Genomic DNA, 16,998 nt, shown 5'->3' on the forward strand with positions numbered 1-16,998 from the left:
TTCCTCTTTAGATTAGTAACAACTGATATTGATGTAGCAAGCAGTGTTTGCTATAATTTGTAACGGATTGTTAACACCTCAATTCTGATTTTTCTCCCTTTTTTTTCTTCTTTTCCGCGATGTTGATATTACAACTGAAATCCTATAAGAATGAGACCGGTGCTACTATATCTCCAATTATAAGGTGGTGTCCAGCCTTTTTGGTGATAAATTTGATACTAAATCTCTTTCCATCAGGGACACATGATCCCATGGGTTCCTTCCCAATTCAAACTAGATGGTGAGAATTACAATTTTTTCATGGCGATGTTTATGCTTCCTAAATCTTATCATTGGATCTAAAGCATGACAACCATATCTGACGGTAGATTGATCATTTGAATTTAGTATTCAAATGCTCTGTTAGTCTTGCTAAAGTTTGGTATGATCCTATGAACGACGACTTTGCCCCTCTGTCTGATTCCGAAAAAGTCTTAATGGAGCTTATTTTTCTAGAGAAGATTCCTCGCTTTCATGTGTCTACTTTAATAAAAGGTCAACCTTTGGTCTTTGTCACAATGAATCCAACTCTTATCCTTTTATTGTTTCTGCTGTGGACATACAGTGAACGAATTTGATTGGGGGATATAATTCAACAAAATCTATTAACAACGAAATCTATGGAAACTTCAATTATAGATGCCATCTGAACTAATTTGTAATGCTTTTGTGTTAATGTTAGTACTGTTGGTGCGTCTGCAGAAGCTTTCACTAGCAGAAGTAGAAAATGTAGGGAGAGCAATGGAACTGAAACTTGGTAAGTTAGCTATAAAAGTTTGGACGGCATGATCGTTGCTCTCCTTCTCATGTATTTTTCTTTGATATACAGCTGAGCAGGACCCATGTATGCTTTGATGTGAACAGGATATGATCTTGTCCATACATTCAGAGAAGATAATTGTGTAGCTATTCGACCAGCCATATATGTTTCCCTCAGTGACAATTTTTCACTTATGGAATTTTGAGTCATAACGCGAGCTAATGCTTTCGCTGTAATTGTCATCATATGAATGTAATTGCCTTCAGGGTTTTGTCCTAAGAAAGACCTAAACCATGATGTTCCAGGGGCATCGCTCACCCCTTTCTTAGGGATATGGCAGCTTTTTTGATTGGGCATACATCCCTAGTTATCAGGCACATCTTCCAGGAGGCGAATGCCAATGCCACAGCGGGCTGGGTGGCTGCGTTCATTTTATAGCACTTTGGGGATATATTTTGGATTGATGTGAAGTCAACCTAGGATATCTTAAGGACATTTTGTTCTGTGATCTTTGTGGATGTATTCATACAAGACTTGTATAAATGATCCATCTTTACCAAAAAAATATATATATATATATATTGTTCCATAACTCCTTACTTGACAACCTTATATGTGTCCATTATACATTTTACAATGCCATATACCAGATATATCTGATTGGTCTGGTCCATGTCAAAAACAAATAGTGCTGTTAGGTGATCAAGAACCATTAATTGGTCTTTAACTAAGGTAATTTGGCCAAGCACATATAGAAGTTAGTCCTGAGTATCCATTAGGACCCTAGATGGTTTCACATTCCACATGCCAAACTGTAGTTTATTGCTCGATTGCCAGAATTTAAAGTGAGTGCATGAGCAGATGCAACTACATGACACACCTTCCAATTGTGGAGGTGGTGTCTGTTTATAATAGGAGATGGTCTTTGGTTACAACTGCGTAACAAGTTAATGAGACTCTGGTACAACAACATGTAGGTACTCTGGTAGAACATGTAGTCGTAACAAAGTAACAAGACTCTGTTACTCTGGTACAACAAACAAGAGACTCGGTCCTACTAGCCTGTAAATCATTCAATACGCCCCCTCAAGTTTAAGTCGAATACCACGACATTGAGCTTGAAGTGAAGCATGCAAAAACGCTGTCGGGACAGAGGCCTCATAAGAATGTCGGCGGGTTGATCCTTGCTGGACGCATAGGATACCTGCAGCGACTTAGACACTACATGCTCACGAATAAAATGGAAGTCAATCTGAGCATAGAAGACTAGATTAGCAGCCAAGTATGTCACTCCTATATTGTCACACGAGACGAGGAGGCGAGGAGAAAGAAATGCCAAGCTTGCATAGTAGCAACTGGATCCACACGAGCTCAACCGTGGCATTTGCCACAGCTTTGTATTTCATCTTGATACTTAAACAAACAACAGTAGCTTGTTTCTTCACATTCCACGAGACTAAGTTGCGGCAAAAAAAAATTGCATATCTACTGGTTGATCGGCGATCTAAAGAGCAACCCATCCAATCAGCATCGTTAAAGGCGTGGAGAGTGCAATCGGAGTGGTGATGCAGCAATAAGCCATGGTCGAGGGTCCCCTTGAGATAGCCAAGATGTGTTTGACAAGGGCACAATGCTTTTTAGTTGGTTGGTGCATGAATTGACATACCCGATTCACGGCGAATGCGATATTAGGTCTTGTGATGGTGACATATTGGAGGGCCCCAACAATACTTCAGAATTGTGAAGGATTATCCAAAAGTGGAGAGGCATCACTAGCAGGAGCAGTAATAGCCATAGGCATAGACATTGGCTTGGTGTTCTCTATATAAGCACGGTGTAGAATATCCAGCACGTATTTATGTTGAGTGAGCATGCAGCCATTGGGATGGGGTGCCAATTCAATGTCGAGGAAAAATACACAGACCCCATATCTCGAACTGAAAACTCAGTCATTAAAGACTGTACGAGACTGTCAATACCAGTAGGGCCCTCTCCAGTGATAAGAATATCATCTACATATATGAGAATGTAGATGGATGTTGAAGGTACTACCCTATAGAAGAGGGAAGTATTGATCTTGGAGCCAAGAAATCTAAGTGGCAGGAGATAGTTGTTTAAATGATGAAATCAGGCCCTCGGTGCTTGACATAGCCCATAAAGAGAGCGTTGGATTTGGCAGACATGGTGAGGAAACTGTGGGTGAGTAAACCCAGGCGGCTGCTCCATAAAGACAAGCTCCTCCAAATCATCGTGAAGGAAGGCATTAGATATCTACTCTTGTTGATAAAGACACCGATTGGAGGAGACAACAATGGATAGCAGAAGGCGCACTGTGGTGATTTTGATCATCGGACTAAATGTGTCAGTGAAGTCGACACCATATTGCTACTTAAAACCCTTCGCCACCACATGAGTGTTGTTTGATCTTGAAAACCCATTTGCTATCGGTAACATTCATCTTTGGTAGGCATGGAACAAGTGTCTAAGTTTTATTTCGAAAGAGGGCATCGAACTCCGCTGCTATAGCTGTCCGCTACTTTGGATATTGAATCGCATCAGAATAACATGTCGACTCAAGAGGGAGAGTGGTGGTGACGGAGAGCACCGTGAGAAAAGGGTGAACTATGGAGAGGAGCAGCAGTGGCAACCACAGCAGTCGTCGGGAGAAACTTTAACGGATATGGCTCAGTGCCGTCTACAATCTCGATCAGATCGTAGCTACGAAGGATCAAAAGGTATTTCAGAAGAGATAGTTCTCGTGACATAACTGGATGAGGGGGATGGTCATGAAGTTGATAGGAAGTGATGTAAGAGACGGGGAGGAGAAGGCAGGAATCAAAGCCATAGGATTGAGGCTGAGATGCTCTGATACCATATAAAGAAGTACTAAAGTAGGAGCAGAAAAATGACACACCTTCCAATTGTGGAGGCAGTGTCTATTTATAATAATATATGGTCTTTGGTTACAACTGCGTAACAAGTTAACAGGACTCTGGTACTTTGGTACAACAACATGTAGGTACTCTCGTAGAACATGCAGTCGTAACAAAGTAACAAGACTTTATTTCTCTGATACAACAAACAAGAGACCCGGTCCTACCAGCCTGTAAATCATTCAATGATAAACAACCTGAAACTTTGGCTCTAAATGGATTTGTTGAAAGAACGATGGAGAGGGCAGTGGAGAGCCTATAAAATGGCTTGTTGCATGAGATAGTGGTGTAGAGCATTTTGTCAAGGTGGCAAGGTAGTCATGGGTTCAGCCTATGACAATTGTAAGGTGGTGAAGTTGTTGGTTGCATGGATGGTGGAGCTGTTGTTGGATTGAAGACAAGGTTATTGCTAAGAATGGTATCCAAAAATTTATAGAAAAAAAAAAAAAATCAACAAATGAACCAAAGTTTGAGCCTAATGCAATCTTGACAAGTAAAAAAAAAAATCTAGAAACATGATGAGGCTCCGATGACTGTTGCAGTCAAGGGCTTATGATTCGAGCAGATCGGTCTCCACTTCCGCATATATGAGGTATTGTCCGCTTCAATCTCTAACCACTATAACATGAAGCCTCATGATTTTGTCCTTCAAAAAATATCTCACGAGAGAGAAAATATCCCATTTTATATAAGTCAAAGATTTTTTTGACTCACAACCAATGATATCATTCTTTTTACACCACAACATGACAATGTTGATAAAAATATACAGGAGAGTATGAAGTTGGTTAGAAAAAGATGACAGAAACAAGATAACTTCATGTTTCATTAAATAAACCATGCAATACATACCCAATGTTGTCTTATATACATGTACAAATAATAAGAAACTCGAAATTTCCCACGGGAATGCAAGTTGCTGAAAAGGCCTTGCCCTTGCCAGATTTGACTAAATATTTTGCCGACATGAACAAACTCTGGTTTGATTTCATAGGGTGGTTTTTAGGAAGCAATGGAGAACCAAGATCATCCTGTCCCCATGGAATTTTCATCAGACGTCGATTTGTCAGCCAACTCTGAGAGCCCCGAACCGACTGAATGGCTATTATGATGGTGGAGAGAACTTCTGTGAAGCCTGCAACGAAAAGATCCGGCATGGGTGGTTGGAGAGCACAAGCAGCTCGCCTTCTGACTTGATTGCTTGGACAGAAGTGGTCGATTGGTTGCTCGCGGTGAGCCAATCATCAATGTTGTGTTCTTGTCATCCTCTAAAGGATTTTCCGGCACAACAATGTTGGCAGGCTTCAATTCTTTTGTCGTCATTTAGGCCTCCATCAAACATAATACACTATTATTAATGAAGCAATGCATCCACAACATTTGTAGCATTATCTTTTGCTAAATTTGAATGATAGCTCGAATTCACTAGCATCAATCACTCTTCTATGCGCATTAATAAATTTTTTAACAACACCGAGGCCAATTCTAACCTAAAAATTGAAATGTGGATTTGGATAAAAATTTTATAATTGCTAATTCATTGAGAGTGCCATGGGAAATGAAACAATGGACAAACCCAGCCATGGGAAATGAAACAGTGGACAAACCCATTCATTTCTCAGATAAGAAAAGGAGTTTCATGAGACAGTTTCTTAATTCGGTATTTCTAAATGCTAAACGATTCTGACAATTGAGAATGCTCTCAAATTAATCAAATTTAAGGTGTTTAGTAAGGGTGACTCTCTTTGAGCTTTGAAATCATATAATGGGTACTTTTGGATTTGGATTATGGAAAATGAGTCTGTCAATATGGGAATAGAATGATTGAATAAGGAAAACAAAGAATTAAATTAAAATAAAATAAACTGAGCACTAGAAAGAATTACCAGGGATTCTCGGAGAGAGAGCTGGTAAATGGCCGAGAGTCCTATTCAAATGGAAAGCCAAACCCAAGTCAGGATAAGAGAAGGGTTTTATTGGCCCATTATATGGCAAGCTCCAGTTTGCGTGTTCTTCTAAAATCATTAGCTTAACATATGCCCCCGGTAAAGACAGTGCTTCATTTGGCATAGATATTTCTAGTGCTTGCCTTATTGATCGGTTTCTTTTAAGTTGAAATATTCCATGGGAGCATATGGAACTAACGATAGATCAAGCCTCAACGTTCGCCGGCTCGCGGCCTTTTCTCACTGCCACAGAACCGCCCGGGCGGCAACTTCGCTCTCCGTTAACCGCGGTTCCAGAATAGAATAATACGATCAAAACAGTCTGAACCGTCCACCTGAGGGCAAGATTCCATAATGCCCAACTTCTCTCTGCTCCCCTTTTGACCCATTCCATAGGGCGCTTGCCCAAATAGTATATGTATATTATGTATGCATGTATGTATTTGCATGCAAACACCAACATAGCTTCAAATAGTTATAGTTATGATCGATGGGGTTATGGCTTCTTTAAGTTCATCCCCGTCTTGAATACATGATGCATCTACCAAAAAAAAAAACATGATGCATGCCACATGAAAACATGACCTCCTCGTAAGCCTAGCACTATAAAGCGGCAACTCTCCTTGTAGCTCCTGATTATATCTTGCTTCTCATTGGGCAGCCATGGGAAGACTGCATTAGGTAGCTTCAGCTTAGATGAGGAAATTAGGAAAGGAACCTTCATATATGGGATCCAGTCGCTTTCATACCACTTGATTCATTCCAACAGTAATTTTGGATAGGTCTGGTATAATCTAACCCACAGATAGGTCTACCATAACCTAACCCATAATCACTATTTGTGCCTGTTATTCAATCTTTTTTTGGACATGATCCGACCAGAATGAACTTTTCCATGAATTTGAATATATTTTTGATCTTAATTAATTCTTGTATTGAGAGTAAAATATTAATAGTTTGGAAACCTTTGGCCACTTTAGTGTGCACCCTTGGACGAGTGTCCATGTATTAGCATGCTTGAATTCCGATGGATCGAATGACTCCCATGTATCGGCATGCTTGGGCCTTGCATTTCTACATCAAAAATCGACCCATGACATAACAGCAACTGGTGATCTGATCATTAAACATAAAATGCATTTAATCCACAAACAAATATGTTTTATTTACAGGTGGAAGATTTTTCTAGGCATATTCGCAGCCAAACCATTATTAAATTAAGCTTAATTATGTGCCAGGACAAAAACGAAATTTGGTCGGTCAATCTTATGGATGCTGGATACGGCGAGCACTCGAAGCCTTTCAGGTAGTATTCTTTCTTTCCATTTAGGAAGCTTGTAAGCTCTATTAGATTTTCATAAACAAACCAAATTAGTACAGAAATTCCATCCTACAAGAATCTAGAGTTTGCCGCAATACCCAATATTTGCCAGCCAAACGCCAATGCCATAAAAGTGAGTCGCCAAATGCCCAAGACACAAAACACACGCACACCACACTAAGACAGATTGAAACCAATCTTGGATATACCTGTATCCATTATTTGGTTTCTTGCAGAGCCTCCAGAGAAGAATCAACCAACCAACCATAGGATAAGATGCACAAAATAGACATCAATAGGATTTGTATAACAATGATGCCAGGTGTTAACTACTAAAATATGATATTTCTCAAGCAGAATGTTAAATGTGCATAAAATTAGATATCTAATTCGCAAGCTCATAAACAAGCTTATGAAATCTTATAGTTGGATATTAGCACCAACAATTATTATCCAGTTGATTAGCATTTCTCGCTTGAGGAGAGATTCAGCGATTCATGACCTCAGGTGGTGGCATCCCACAAAATCTCTCAATAAATAAATCCAATCCAGAAAAGAGCATCATCTAAACACCCTGTTATGGTGCTTAGGCATAAGCTAAAACAAGAGGATCCCTCGCTCATGAACATCAGAACGCAAGAGATTTAGTACAGGAACATACTGTGGTAACTCAGCTATGTCGCTCAACAAAACAAAAGGCAATTAAATGACAATCTCAAAGAACTATTACTTTTTTTCAGAGTTGAATGGCTTCATTTATAGTATGCTAAGCCTTCTTCTTAAAAACCGAGAAGTAATTAGCCATTAAAGCAAAATCCTTGCTTTCATAGTCAAGGAACTCTTGAACATACATCATACTAGGATTTAAACTCTCGTCCCTAACACACTCATATCTCATGTCAATCCCTACAATTGGATTGTAGCAGGCCCCACCCGAATCCAACGTTTACAAAGGCAAGCTGTTCCTTGTTTTCGGGAGGCACATCAAATCCCATGCATAACTAACGACTCACCATCAGAATTTACAGATCCACGGCAACCTTGTAATCGGCCGACCTGATGCCGACTTTCTTGTTGGGCGATAGGCCATCGACCACAAGCGCACAGGTGACGTTCACCGTGACCTTCTGCCAGTCCGTGTTGAAGACCCGTAGACTGACGGGCACCCTCACGAACACGTCGAGTGGGATCCGCCCCGTGCGCCGGTTCTCCTCGAACACCCCATGGACCCCGGCTCCGAGCTTGCTCTGCCCCTCCAACACCACATGCATCACCGTCGTGTTGTGGTGCCCTTGGTAGAAGCTCGGGAGGCGGCCGGAGCACAAGGATGTGTTGCGGTACGAGATCATGACACGGGAGCCATCCCTGTACCAGATCCCGATCATGTCGTTGGGGTTCTTTGCACGCACCGTGACGATGAACTTGGTGTGAATGGTGAGACTGGCGGGGTTGAAACGTAGGCCTCCGATGGAGAGGTTGTCGACGGAATAGGAGGGAACCTTGGGTTTGACGACCAAAGAGATGAAGGCAGCGACGGCGATGATGATGATGAGAAAGAGGAGGAGGAAGCAGCAGCAGCAACAGCAACAGCATCTGCAGCTACAGGAGCTACTGGAGCGGTGGGAATAGTAGCGGGGAAGGTTGCGGCGGTGGGGCGGAGGTCGGAGAGGCGAGTCACCCCCTTGCTCCGATAGCACCATGTAAGGTGGCGGAGGGAGATGGGCCCTTTGGTGATAATCCATGAGAGAGAGAGAGAGATGGGCAATTGGAGGAAGGGTTGAGAGGGAGGGGATGGGGGTTAAAAGTCCTATGGTCAAGCTGAGCTGTACACTTGTTCGGAGGGTGGAAGATGTTAGAAGTGGAGGGAGGGAAACAGAGTCGTTGGGCATTTCCAAAACCAGTCCACCCAAATCCCCTTTTGGTGGACTCAAGGAGCGGTTTAGATGCGCTACGGAGCCACCGAGATTTTAGGGGCACTTTGAGCCAAATTAAGGAAAAAAAAATAAATAAATAAGAATAAAAAATTTAAAAGTTAAAAAATAATTTTTTAAAAGAAAATTCCCATTTTGTTACCGTACACCCACCAAACTTCATGTGCTTGGGGGTGGGGCAGAAATGTAGCCTATGCGTCCTCTACGTAGTCCTTTTTGCTTTAATCTAGTCTCCTAGAACGAGGATAATATCTTCCAAGGGGTACGGAGTATACCATATTTGGAGTATTTGCTGGAAAGAAGATGGCAAACGACGGCCATTAGGATGTGAACAGGGATGGACAAGAGGTTATTCTCTCATGAGTATGAGGTTAGCGGATGGAACGCATCATTCCATGTTCTCAAATCAACAAAGGAAAAATGAATGAACTTTTTTCACTATAATAAAATAAAAGGGATTTCTTTGGTGAGTCTAGAAAAAGAGAGTTCCATAATAAAATCCAAAAACAGAATTCAATGTTTCAATAAAGAATTGACATATGCTATTCCCCTCATAATGCTTTAAGCCAAGAATACAAGATCGCTGAAAAAGGATTGGAAGCAGCATAGAGAAGAGAGACGACGTAATCGAGAAAAAAAGTTTGTCGCACGTCTTCTTCCTCTGTTACCCTGGAAAGGCAGAAACAACTCTGAACTTAAATGGCCTTTTCCATTATTTTTGAAAGGAAAAGGGCGGTTCTTATGTTATGAATCTAGTTTTCACTTATTTAAAAAAAAAAAAAAAACAGAAATTCCACCAGGTAATGTCCCAGTAAATTTCTGATCTCTTCAGAGCTTTCAAACGCAACACTCTCCTTCCCCTCTGTATGAATCATGTACGATGTTGATGAGTTCAACTAGTATCCTCTAGCCCCATCTTCAGTCCTCTAGCCCCATTTTAGTTTGGCATTGCTCATAAAAATCGCCTAGCCTCATTCTAGTTTAGCATTGTTCACCAAAAAAGCCAGACTAAGATCAGATGCAAAAGTTATTGGACTCTAAAGGGATCACTGCAGTTGGCCAGACAGCAGAAATAGAAGCAGTGCTCTTCGATGGAGTCCCTTTGGGGATGAGCACATGCAACGCTGGGGCTGGAAGTGGGCTGGTCCGGATCAGATTATACCTCCACCCGAGCTTGGTCCAATTTTTTTTCGAATTTTGGGCCGAACTTAGACCCAAAATTTTCTAAAAGACTCAGGCCCAAGCCCGGTCCCGATTGGGCCAACCCACAATCCACACCGCTGCTGTCTGTGTCGTCGTGAGGCAGAACCAATGTTCGGAGATGAAGGAGACAGCGAGGATAGAGAGCTCCGATCCGACGGCAAACAAGGACGAGGGCAAATCTTATTGGACCGGATGGTGGAGAAGATCGCGAGGAAGCAAACAGAGCAGCGGACGTACCTTGCGGCGACGGTGATGTCCAGCCTCTGCATCACCTCCATGGCCGTCGCCGCCTTCTATTATCGATTTTACTAACAAATGGAGGTTGCTCGGATTCTCGGATATCTCCATGAACTTGTATACCTCCTTCTCAAGATCCCACTTCCCCTTTGGTCCGGATGCGTCTTCCCCCTTCGCCTTCCACTTCCTTGGCCCTCTCCACCACATTTGTTGCCATGAGTTGGCAAGCCCTAGACCGATGTTTTTTAATTGGACGAGTGAGAGAGAAGGGGGATCTTAAGGGGCTTATCGGAGGGCAAGGGGAGGGAGGCTAGGACGAGAGATGCGAGAGGAGAGAAAGGCGGAGGGGAAACTAGGGCTTGAGAATGGCCATCGAGTAAGACAAATCTAGAAAAACATACACCGTGGATAACGCATTAGGCATTATACAAAGGGTAGCATGGCATGTTATGCATCGTGGGATTTGTCTTTAAATCTCGGACTAAACTTTAGGCTGATATTTGGACCGAGCTCGGATCGGGCCAAAGATATATCCGAGCTCGGTCCGAAAGATAAATGAACTCTGTATTTAAGCCCAAATACGGTTTAAATTGTCTCGAGCCGAGTTTGAAGTCCGACCCAAAGTCGACCCGGTCCGAGCCCAATTCCAGCCTTATGCAATGCACATGACAGGAGCTGTAATATGATGACTGGGGTGCACTTGTCATGTGTCTGTCTTAAATAAAGAGTAAAGCGAGAAAGCAAAACTGAGGTGGGGTGCATTTAGTAGTGCAACATACTTGGGTAGAACATCCAGTCAGACATCTCGTAGTTCTGCTTCATATAACAGTAAGGATTTCAGATGCTTGCACAATAATCTTTTAATCCATCTGGGGTTGATTTCTTGTAAATACATGCCCCATGGAAGGTTCTGCAGGAGTTGCCTCCTAAGCCTCAAGACCTCCTAAATTATTTCTTACTCATAGAATTTGTAACCCCAGAATAACTCAAATTTTGAGAAGATTTTTCCTATATTTAATCGATATTTTACAGCTAAGGTTTAGGAGACGATCTACATCACCATCTTGGCCTGTTGAAAGATGAGTTCAAAGTATTTTTGTCTCGACTGCTGAGGGTCATTGCTTTTAAATAATGAAGATTTACACAATCAACTGCTAACTCATTATATTAGTTGGTGCTTTATGATGCGAAAAGAAAACACTATGACCTAACAATGCAACTTAAAAAACATAATCAATGAACAAACCAGTGAACAACCTAGCGTGGCCTTGAAGAAAACCCTTACTGGAAGGGGGAGAAATATCAGTGCAACAAGGTTATGACTCAAAACCCCATCGGGAGCTTTTGTTTATGCCCATCAAGATCAAATAATAGGTGCTCCAGGGTCTTAAGTTAGGGGGAAAGAAACCTGTGTGATTGCACAATTTGGTTAACAGCCAAAAGCTATGAAAGGAATTTTATATTGGGTGATATATTATTCCAAAAAAAATGATATTAGAGTGAAATTTAATGACCAAGGGATCGAGAATAAGCAAATACAGATTTTGGATCTATCACTGTTAGAAGAATGCAGGGATAGAAGAAGACATGTTAATTAGGAATTGAAGGCAGAATGGAGGTAGTGGAATGTTTTTCAGGCTGCATGCCACTAAATTTCTTGGAGATCTCATGCAACATCCCACATGATGTTGTAAGGATCAACAATATCTGATGAGGAAGAGATTTTATCCGAAGAATCTGAAGTCCTACAAAACCTACAACCTAAGTATCGTGCTTTCATTCTGCTTCTAAATAAACTGCTGTTCAAAACTCAAGCAGGTGTTATAAATGATGCTTTCTGTTAAAACTCATGCTCATTGGACTTCAAATCATATAGATGAAAACCACATAAGAGCATTCCAGGTAATGTGAAAACGAAATAACCAAAGTTACCGGATATCAAGTGAGCAAATAAAATAGATGGATGATCAAACTTCATAATAAACAGCGCCTTTTGTTAAGGCAGCAGCGAAAATAGTAACTAAAACACCAACAAAGAATGCTCCTGATCAAAATTGATCAGCAAGGATACTGGCAAAAGCATTTTCTCTAGTTTGCATCTTTTTTTTTTTAATTAAAGTTGGAGACAAAGCAAGACAGATGGAGCAGAGTAGCATGGATGTTCATATGATTTCTCTGAAAATTAACAAAAAATACTGCAGAACAACTTACCATTATGCCTAACCTAGACAGTCAAAACAACAAAGAACATTTCCCTGCAGTACCTCATCCATTGCCCTTCACTTAAATCCATTAACCAACACAGCCTTAGAGATGAGTATGTGAAAACATTTCAACCCGGGAGGCAAAAAAACAGGTTTCTCGCTAACGTACCAATAAACATGTAATTTCCATGAAACCATATCCACCAGATTTTGTCCCGAACATTTAGGATTGGATTCTGACTGCTCTTTGCAAACCATTCCTATTCAGGATCAGGTTTGGCGTTGCTGCAAGCTTTTCGAAATCCTTTCCCACAACTTCCATGCATGTCAGCCTAGGCCTTCCTCTCCTTGTTTTAGACCCTTTGAGACAATCTTGAGCGCTTGTTGGATCCTGAGATTTTGGTTGTACATGCCCGTAGCTTCTTGATTGATTCTTCACCATTTGATCTTCAATTGATTCAGCTCCTATGCCTCTGGTAATATATCCTTACACCACCATCCTTCATAGTTCTTCCACAGATTCATCTCAACATTCTAAATTTTATCATGTTCATCCTGATTACTCACAATTTTTATATTGCCAAATCATGCAAAATCCCATTTCCACCTATTCCAACTAACATACTGCCTTGTTACACATAACCATGAGTTCAGAGTGAATCAATTAGCTAGTTTAGTTGTAATTTAGAATAGTTGAGAGACAGTATTTTGGTTCCAATGTTCTTAAAATCAAACTCAACATATAGCCTATGGTAGTTGGTATCAACTAATAACAAGTTTTGTGATACAAATGAGCTGCAGCTTGGCATAAAACTCAAGAAAACATTAAGCATGTCTTGTTCTGAACTTCTCCAGCTCAATCAATATGGGAAACACAATCAGTCTTGTACTAACCACTATATAAAAGTGCTACCTAAAATGCCAAACCTGAGGGCATAATAATGATCAGAAGCGTATGAAAATCTGAAACAACCTATCAGATAATGCTAAATATCAGGGGCACAAAAAACAATAACCAATTCATGAGAGAAAATGTAAACCCACTTTGAACTTAAAGAAGTAAGAGGTTCACCACCAGAGAACAGCCCAAACATATCATTGTAGAATAATTTTTGGCAAGCCAGGCGTACCTTTCTGGTGTATGTCTTCCCATACAAAACGATCATGAGGAACTAGAGCAAAATTTCTCAGGTACATAAAATTCATATACCACCATGGCTTCCCAAAATGTGCATTTGAAGCATAACTCATCAGACACTCATTCAATGAACAGATAAGAGAATAACAAGCTTTTATGCATCATCATTAGTCACCAAACAGATCATCGTTGTCATCCTCTGAACTACCATTTTTTTTCTCAGTAGCAGAACTAAGGGGCTTTTCTTCAACGCTTTTAGTGTTACCTGCCTGCCCATCAGGCTTGTATGCCCAGGACGAGCCCACCTTTCCAGAAAAGGAATCCCCATATAGATCATCATAAATGCCACTTTTTTGAGTGCCTTTGACTTTGTTCAAGACCTGTTGTAGCTTATCAGTAACACCCTTGGGAGAAGTACTGTCTTCCCTTGGAGATACCTGCTCCTTTCCTTTTGGAATAATAGTAATCCGTACAAGAGATTCATATTTCCCAACAAGACTGCCTTCTTTTACACCAATAGGGCCAGGTTCAGTCTCCACATCTGCACCATCTGAAATTCCAACTATTTCAACAAGATTCCCCCCAATCTGATCTTTAAATGCTACTCTTGCTTTCCTAATTCTTTTGGCAGACCTTCCTGACAGATGGTTATCATCAGTTTCACTTGACCCATTGCCTGAAGATTGTTTAGACTTGGATGAAAGATCCAATTGACTAATACCACTGTAACGGTTGAGTGTCGTATTATATGCCACCACAGCATCTTCATCAGAAGGGTCTGGAGGGGAAGGTAGATTAATTTCTGCAGGAAGTGTCGGGGTGGGAAAAAGAGCAGCAGTATTCTTTCTTAAGATGTAGCTTCTGGTTGAAGCAGCAAACCGTAGCGATTGCCCAACTTCAAGCTCAACTGGATTATCTTTAGTCAGTCTCTCATTTGCAACAAATGTTCCATGAACTGAACCCAAATCAATCACATAAATGCTGCAGGAACATTTAGTGCAGGTATATCAGGAGACACTCTAGCTCCAAAAAAATAACTAAATCAACATAATAATTCCCTTGCAATTTAAAAAAGCAATCCTTAGAAACTGTTTTCACAAACAATCATAATTTAAAAAAGAACGATGAAGAAATATGCAAGGTTGTATGCAAAAGGTCTTCAATTTATTATACTTCACAACCTGTACACAAAGAAACTGAAACCAGAGAAAATTAGAATCAGTTCAGATATCTAACCTTCCATTCTTGTGGGGAACCACAGCAGCGTGTTGGCGTGACACAGACTGGTGATCTAGCACAAAATCACATGTCGGGAGCTGCCTCCCAAATATATGCCGCCGCTTTTCTAGATTGATCCGATCGATGACCTCTCCATCCTTCAACACCTCAAGATAGTAAACCCCTGGACGGGGTTCTGTAGCCCAATCCGGAGGCTGCCAGGTGGATTGCCCTCCACCAACCTGAGTGGTCTGCAGAGCTGGAGCCACCGGTTCAGGTCCGGTTGGTTTCGAGGCAACATGCTGTTGATGCTGAGTATGGGTTGGGCGAGAATTTTGCAGCTGCAGTGACTGGACTTGAGGGTGGGCTGGTTTAGGAGCTGAAGTAGTTTTGGAAGCCGAATTGAGGCTAACTGAGAATGGCTCCAATGATTGGGCTTTCTTAAATCTATCAAGGCCTCCTCTATACATTTTCCTTTCTTCCTTCTTGGCAAACTACAATTTTAAGGTTATGTCGCATGAAATCATCCCAAGATGCAGTCTTTTTTCTTCAGCAAGAAGAGCTAAGTACAAACCATCTAGATAACATCGAACCTGTGTTAGATCCAGCCAAATCAAGAGGTATGGAGCTTATCCATTGAAACAGAAACCCTGTAAAAGCTCCCAAACCCTAATTTGATACCAGGGTTCTCAAATAAACTGCTCCATCAAGTGAAAGAAAAGAATCAGTACCATTCACCCAAAAAACCAGAAAAAACCCCATACGAAACCACAAAAAGAAAATTATTTCACGCAGACAAGAAGCTGAAAGGAAAACACAAATTTAAGACCTAAAAATAAAAATTTAAAAAGCGCCCAAATCAATAGAAAGGGATAAAAATGCGACCTTTGAGCATATAAAAATCCCAGAGCTCTAGGAAATCGGATCCCTAATTACACATCGTATGATTCGAAACGATTACAGAAACCAGAACAAATTACGATGAAGAACCCAAATCGAATCAAATCCGAAGCAAGCATTCAAATGAAAAAGCACATCGAATCATCGGATAGGAACCAAACCTAGAAACGAATAGATAAGGATTATGATAGCAAAGCGGTAATTGGTGGAGTAAGAGAATCCGAGAGTAGGCTAAGAAAGGTTACCTCGGGAGGCGGAAGAGAGATTCCGATTAGGGTTTTTTATGGTATTTCGCCGAAGAAGACCAGGGATAGGGAAGAGAGAGAGGAATGCACCCTCGGAGGCGATGGATGGCCTTAATCAATATAATAGTTTTGGAGACCTATGCAAGTGACTCCATTTTAGGACTTCCCTTTCAGGACCGGGTTCCTACGCTATGGACTCATGCCACTATGGGCCTTAAGAGTGGCTGGTAGCAAGTGGGGTCTTTCGTGGTTATTCCTATAATGATAATAATTAGTGCAAACTTCTAATACTATAAGCCAGTGAGCTCGATGATCACGCGCATCCCACGTGTGCATAATTTTTTTGAATTTTATCACGCACAATGGGTTCTATTTAAAAAAAAAAACGATTATGTTAAATTCGAAGTGCTCTTCATCAGTAGTTTATTGGAGGTGAAATAATTATATTAGAGACATACAAATTCCTCTGAAGAGTAGGGATGTTTGGTAGACATTGGCGAATGCAATAGAGAGAATGTGGGGTTAATTGACCCCATAAAAAAAAAATCCATGTATTTATATACTAGACTATTAGTAAGAAAAGTTATAGAAAAATTAAAATTAGCTCCATAATATTAAAAAAAAAAATCAAAATTGACCCCACTAATTTTATGAATTGACTTCGTAGCTCACATAAAATTTTAAAGAAACAAAGGATAAAAAAGACCACATCAAAAAAATAATTATGATCTATGTTTTCTCTCTTTAATGACTTACATGTTCTACCTCTCTTTTTCTCTCTCATTCTCTCACATCACTTTGACCTCTATTCCTCTCTCTCCTTCTTTCTCTTTTTTTATTAATTATTTTTTTATTTATCTTTTATTACTCCATCCCAATCTCATCCGTTCATCTCTTATATTTAAACCCCATACCAATTTATT

At 40.7% G+C, this 16,998-nt stretch overlaps 2 protein-coding genes across 6 annotated transcripts; both read right to left on the reverse strand.

Moving 5' to 3' along the window:
• Positions 1-7,796: 7,796 nt before the first annotated feature.
• Positions 7,797-9,370, reverse strand: LOC105060518 (NDR1/HIN1-like protein 6). The gene has a single exon (XM_010944258.4). The coding sequence runs from the start codon at positions 8,886-8,888 to the stop codon at positions 8,022-8,024; it is 867 nt and encodes a 288-aa protein (XP_010942560.2). The 5' UTR covers positions 8,889-9,370; the 3' UTR covers positions 7,797-8,021.
• Positions 9,371-13,597: 4,227 nt separating this feature from the next.
• On the reverse strand, positions 13,598-16,224 carry LOC105060519 (protein phosphatase 1 regulatory inhibitor subunit PPP1R8 homolog). 5 transcript variants are annotated; one of them, XM_010944263.3, is made up of 4 exons: positions 16,076-16,224; positions 15,524-15,628; positions 14,949-15,424; positions 13,598-14,693 (listed from the first exon to the last, which is right to left on the reverse strand). In XM_010944263.3, the coding sequence occupies exons 3-4, from the start codon at positions 15,398-15,400 to the stop codon at positions 13,880-13,882; spliced, it is 1,266 nt and encodes a 421-aa protein (XP_010942565.1). In that variant the 5' UTR covers positions 15,401-15,424; positions 15,524-15,628; positions 16,076-16,224; the 3' UTR covers positions 13,598-13,879. The 5 variants fall into 5 exon arrangements, with proteins under 5 accessions (XP_010942565.1, XP_029116403.1, XP_073103167.1 ...); XM_029260570.2 differs by having other exon boundaries at positions 15,992-16,110; XM_073247066.1 differs by having other exon boundaries at positions 14,949-15,628.
• Positions 16,225-16,998: the final 774 nt, after the last annotated feature.

The sequence above is a fragment of the Elaeis guineensis genome, chromosome 1 (genome assembly GCF_000442705.2).
Source record: "Elaeis guineensis isolate ETL-2024a chromosome 1, EG11, whole genome shotgun sequence".
Classification (NCBI taxonomy): Eukaryota; Viridiplantae; Streptophyta; class Magnoliopsida; order Arecales; family Arecaceae; genus Elaeis; species Elaeis guineensis.

What these genes read in the sequence shown, in the direction of transcription:
- LOC105060518 (XM_010944258.4), bottom strand. Translation starts at nt 8,888, where the DNA reads ATGCCCAACGACTCTGTTTCCCTCCCTCCACTTCTAACATCTTCCACC.
- LOC105060519 (XM_010944263.3), bottom strand. Translation starts at nt 15,400, where the DNA reads ATGTATAGAGGAGGCCTTGATAGATTTAAGAAAGCCCAATCATTGGAG. An exon ending in GTTCCCCACAAGAATGGAAG is followed by an intron (nt 14,694 to 14,948) that starts GTTAGATATCTG and finishes ATGTTCCTGCAG; the next exon opens with CATTTATGTGATTGATTTGG.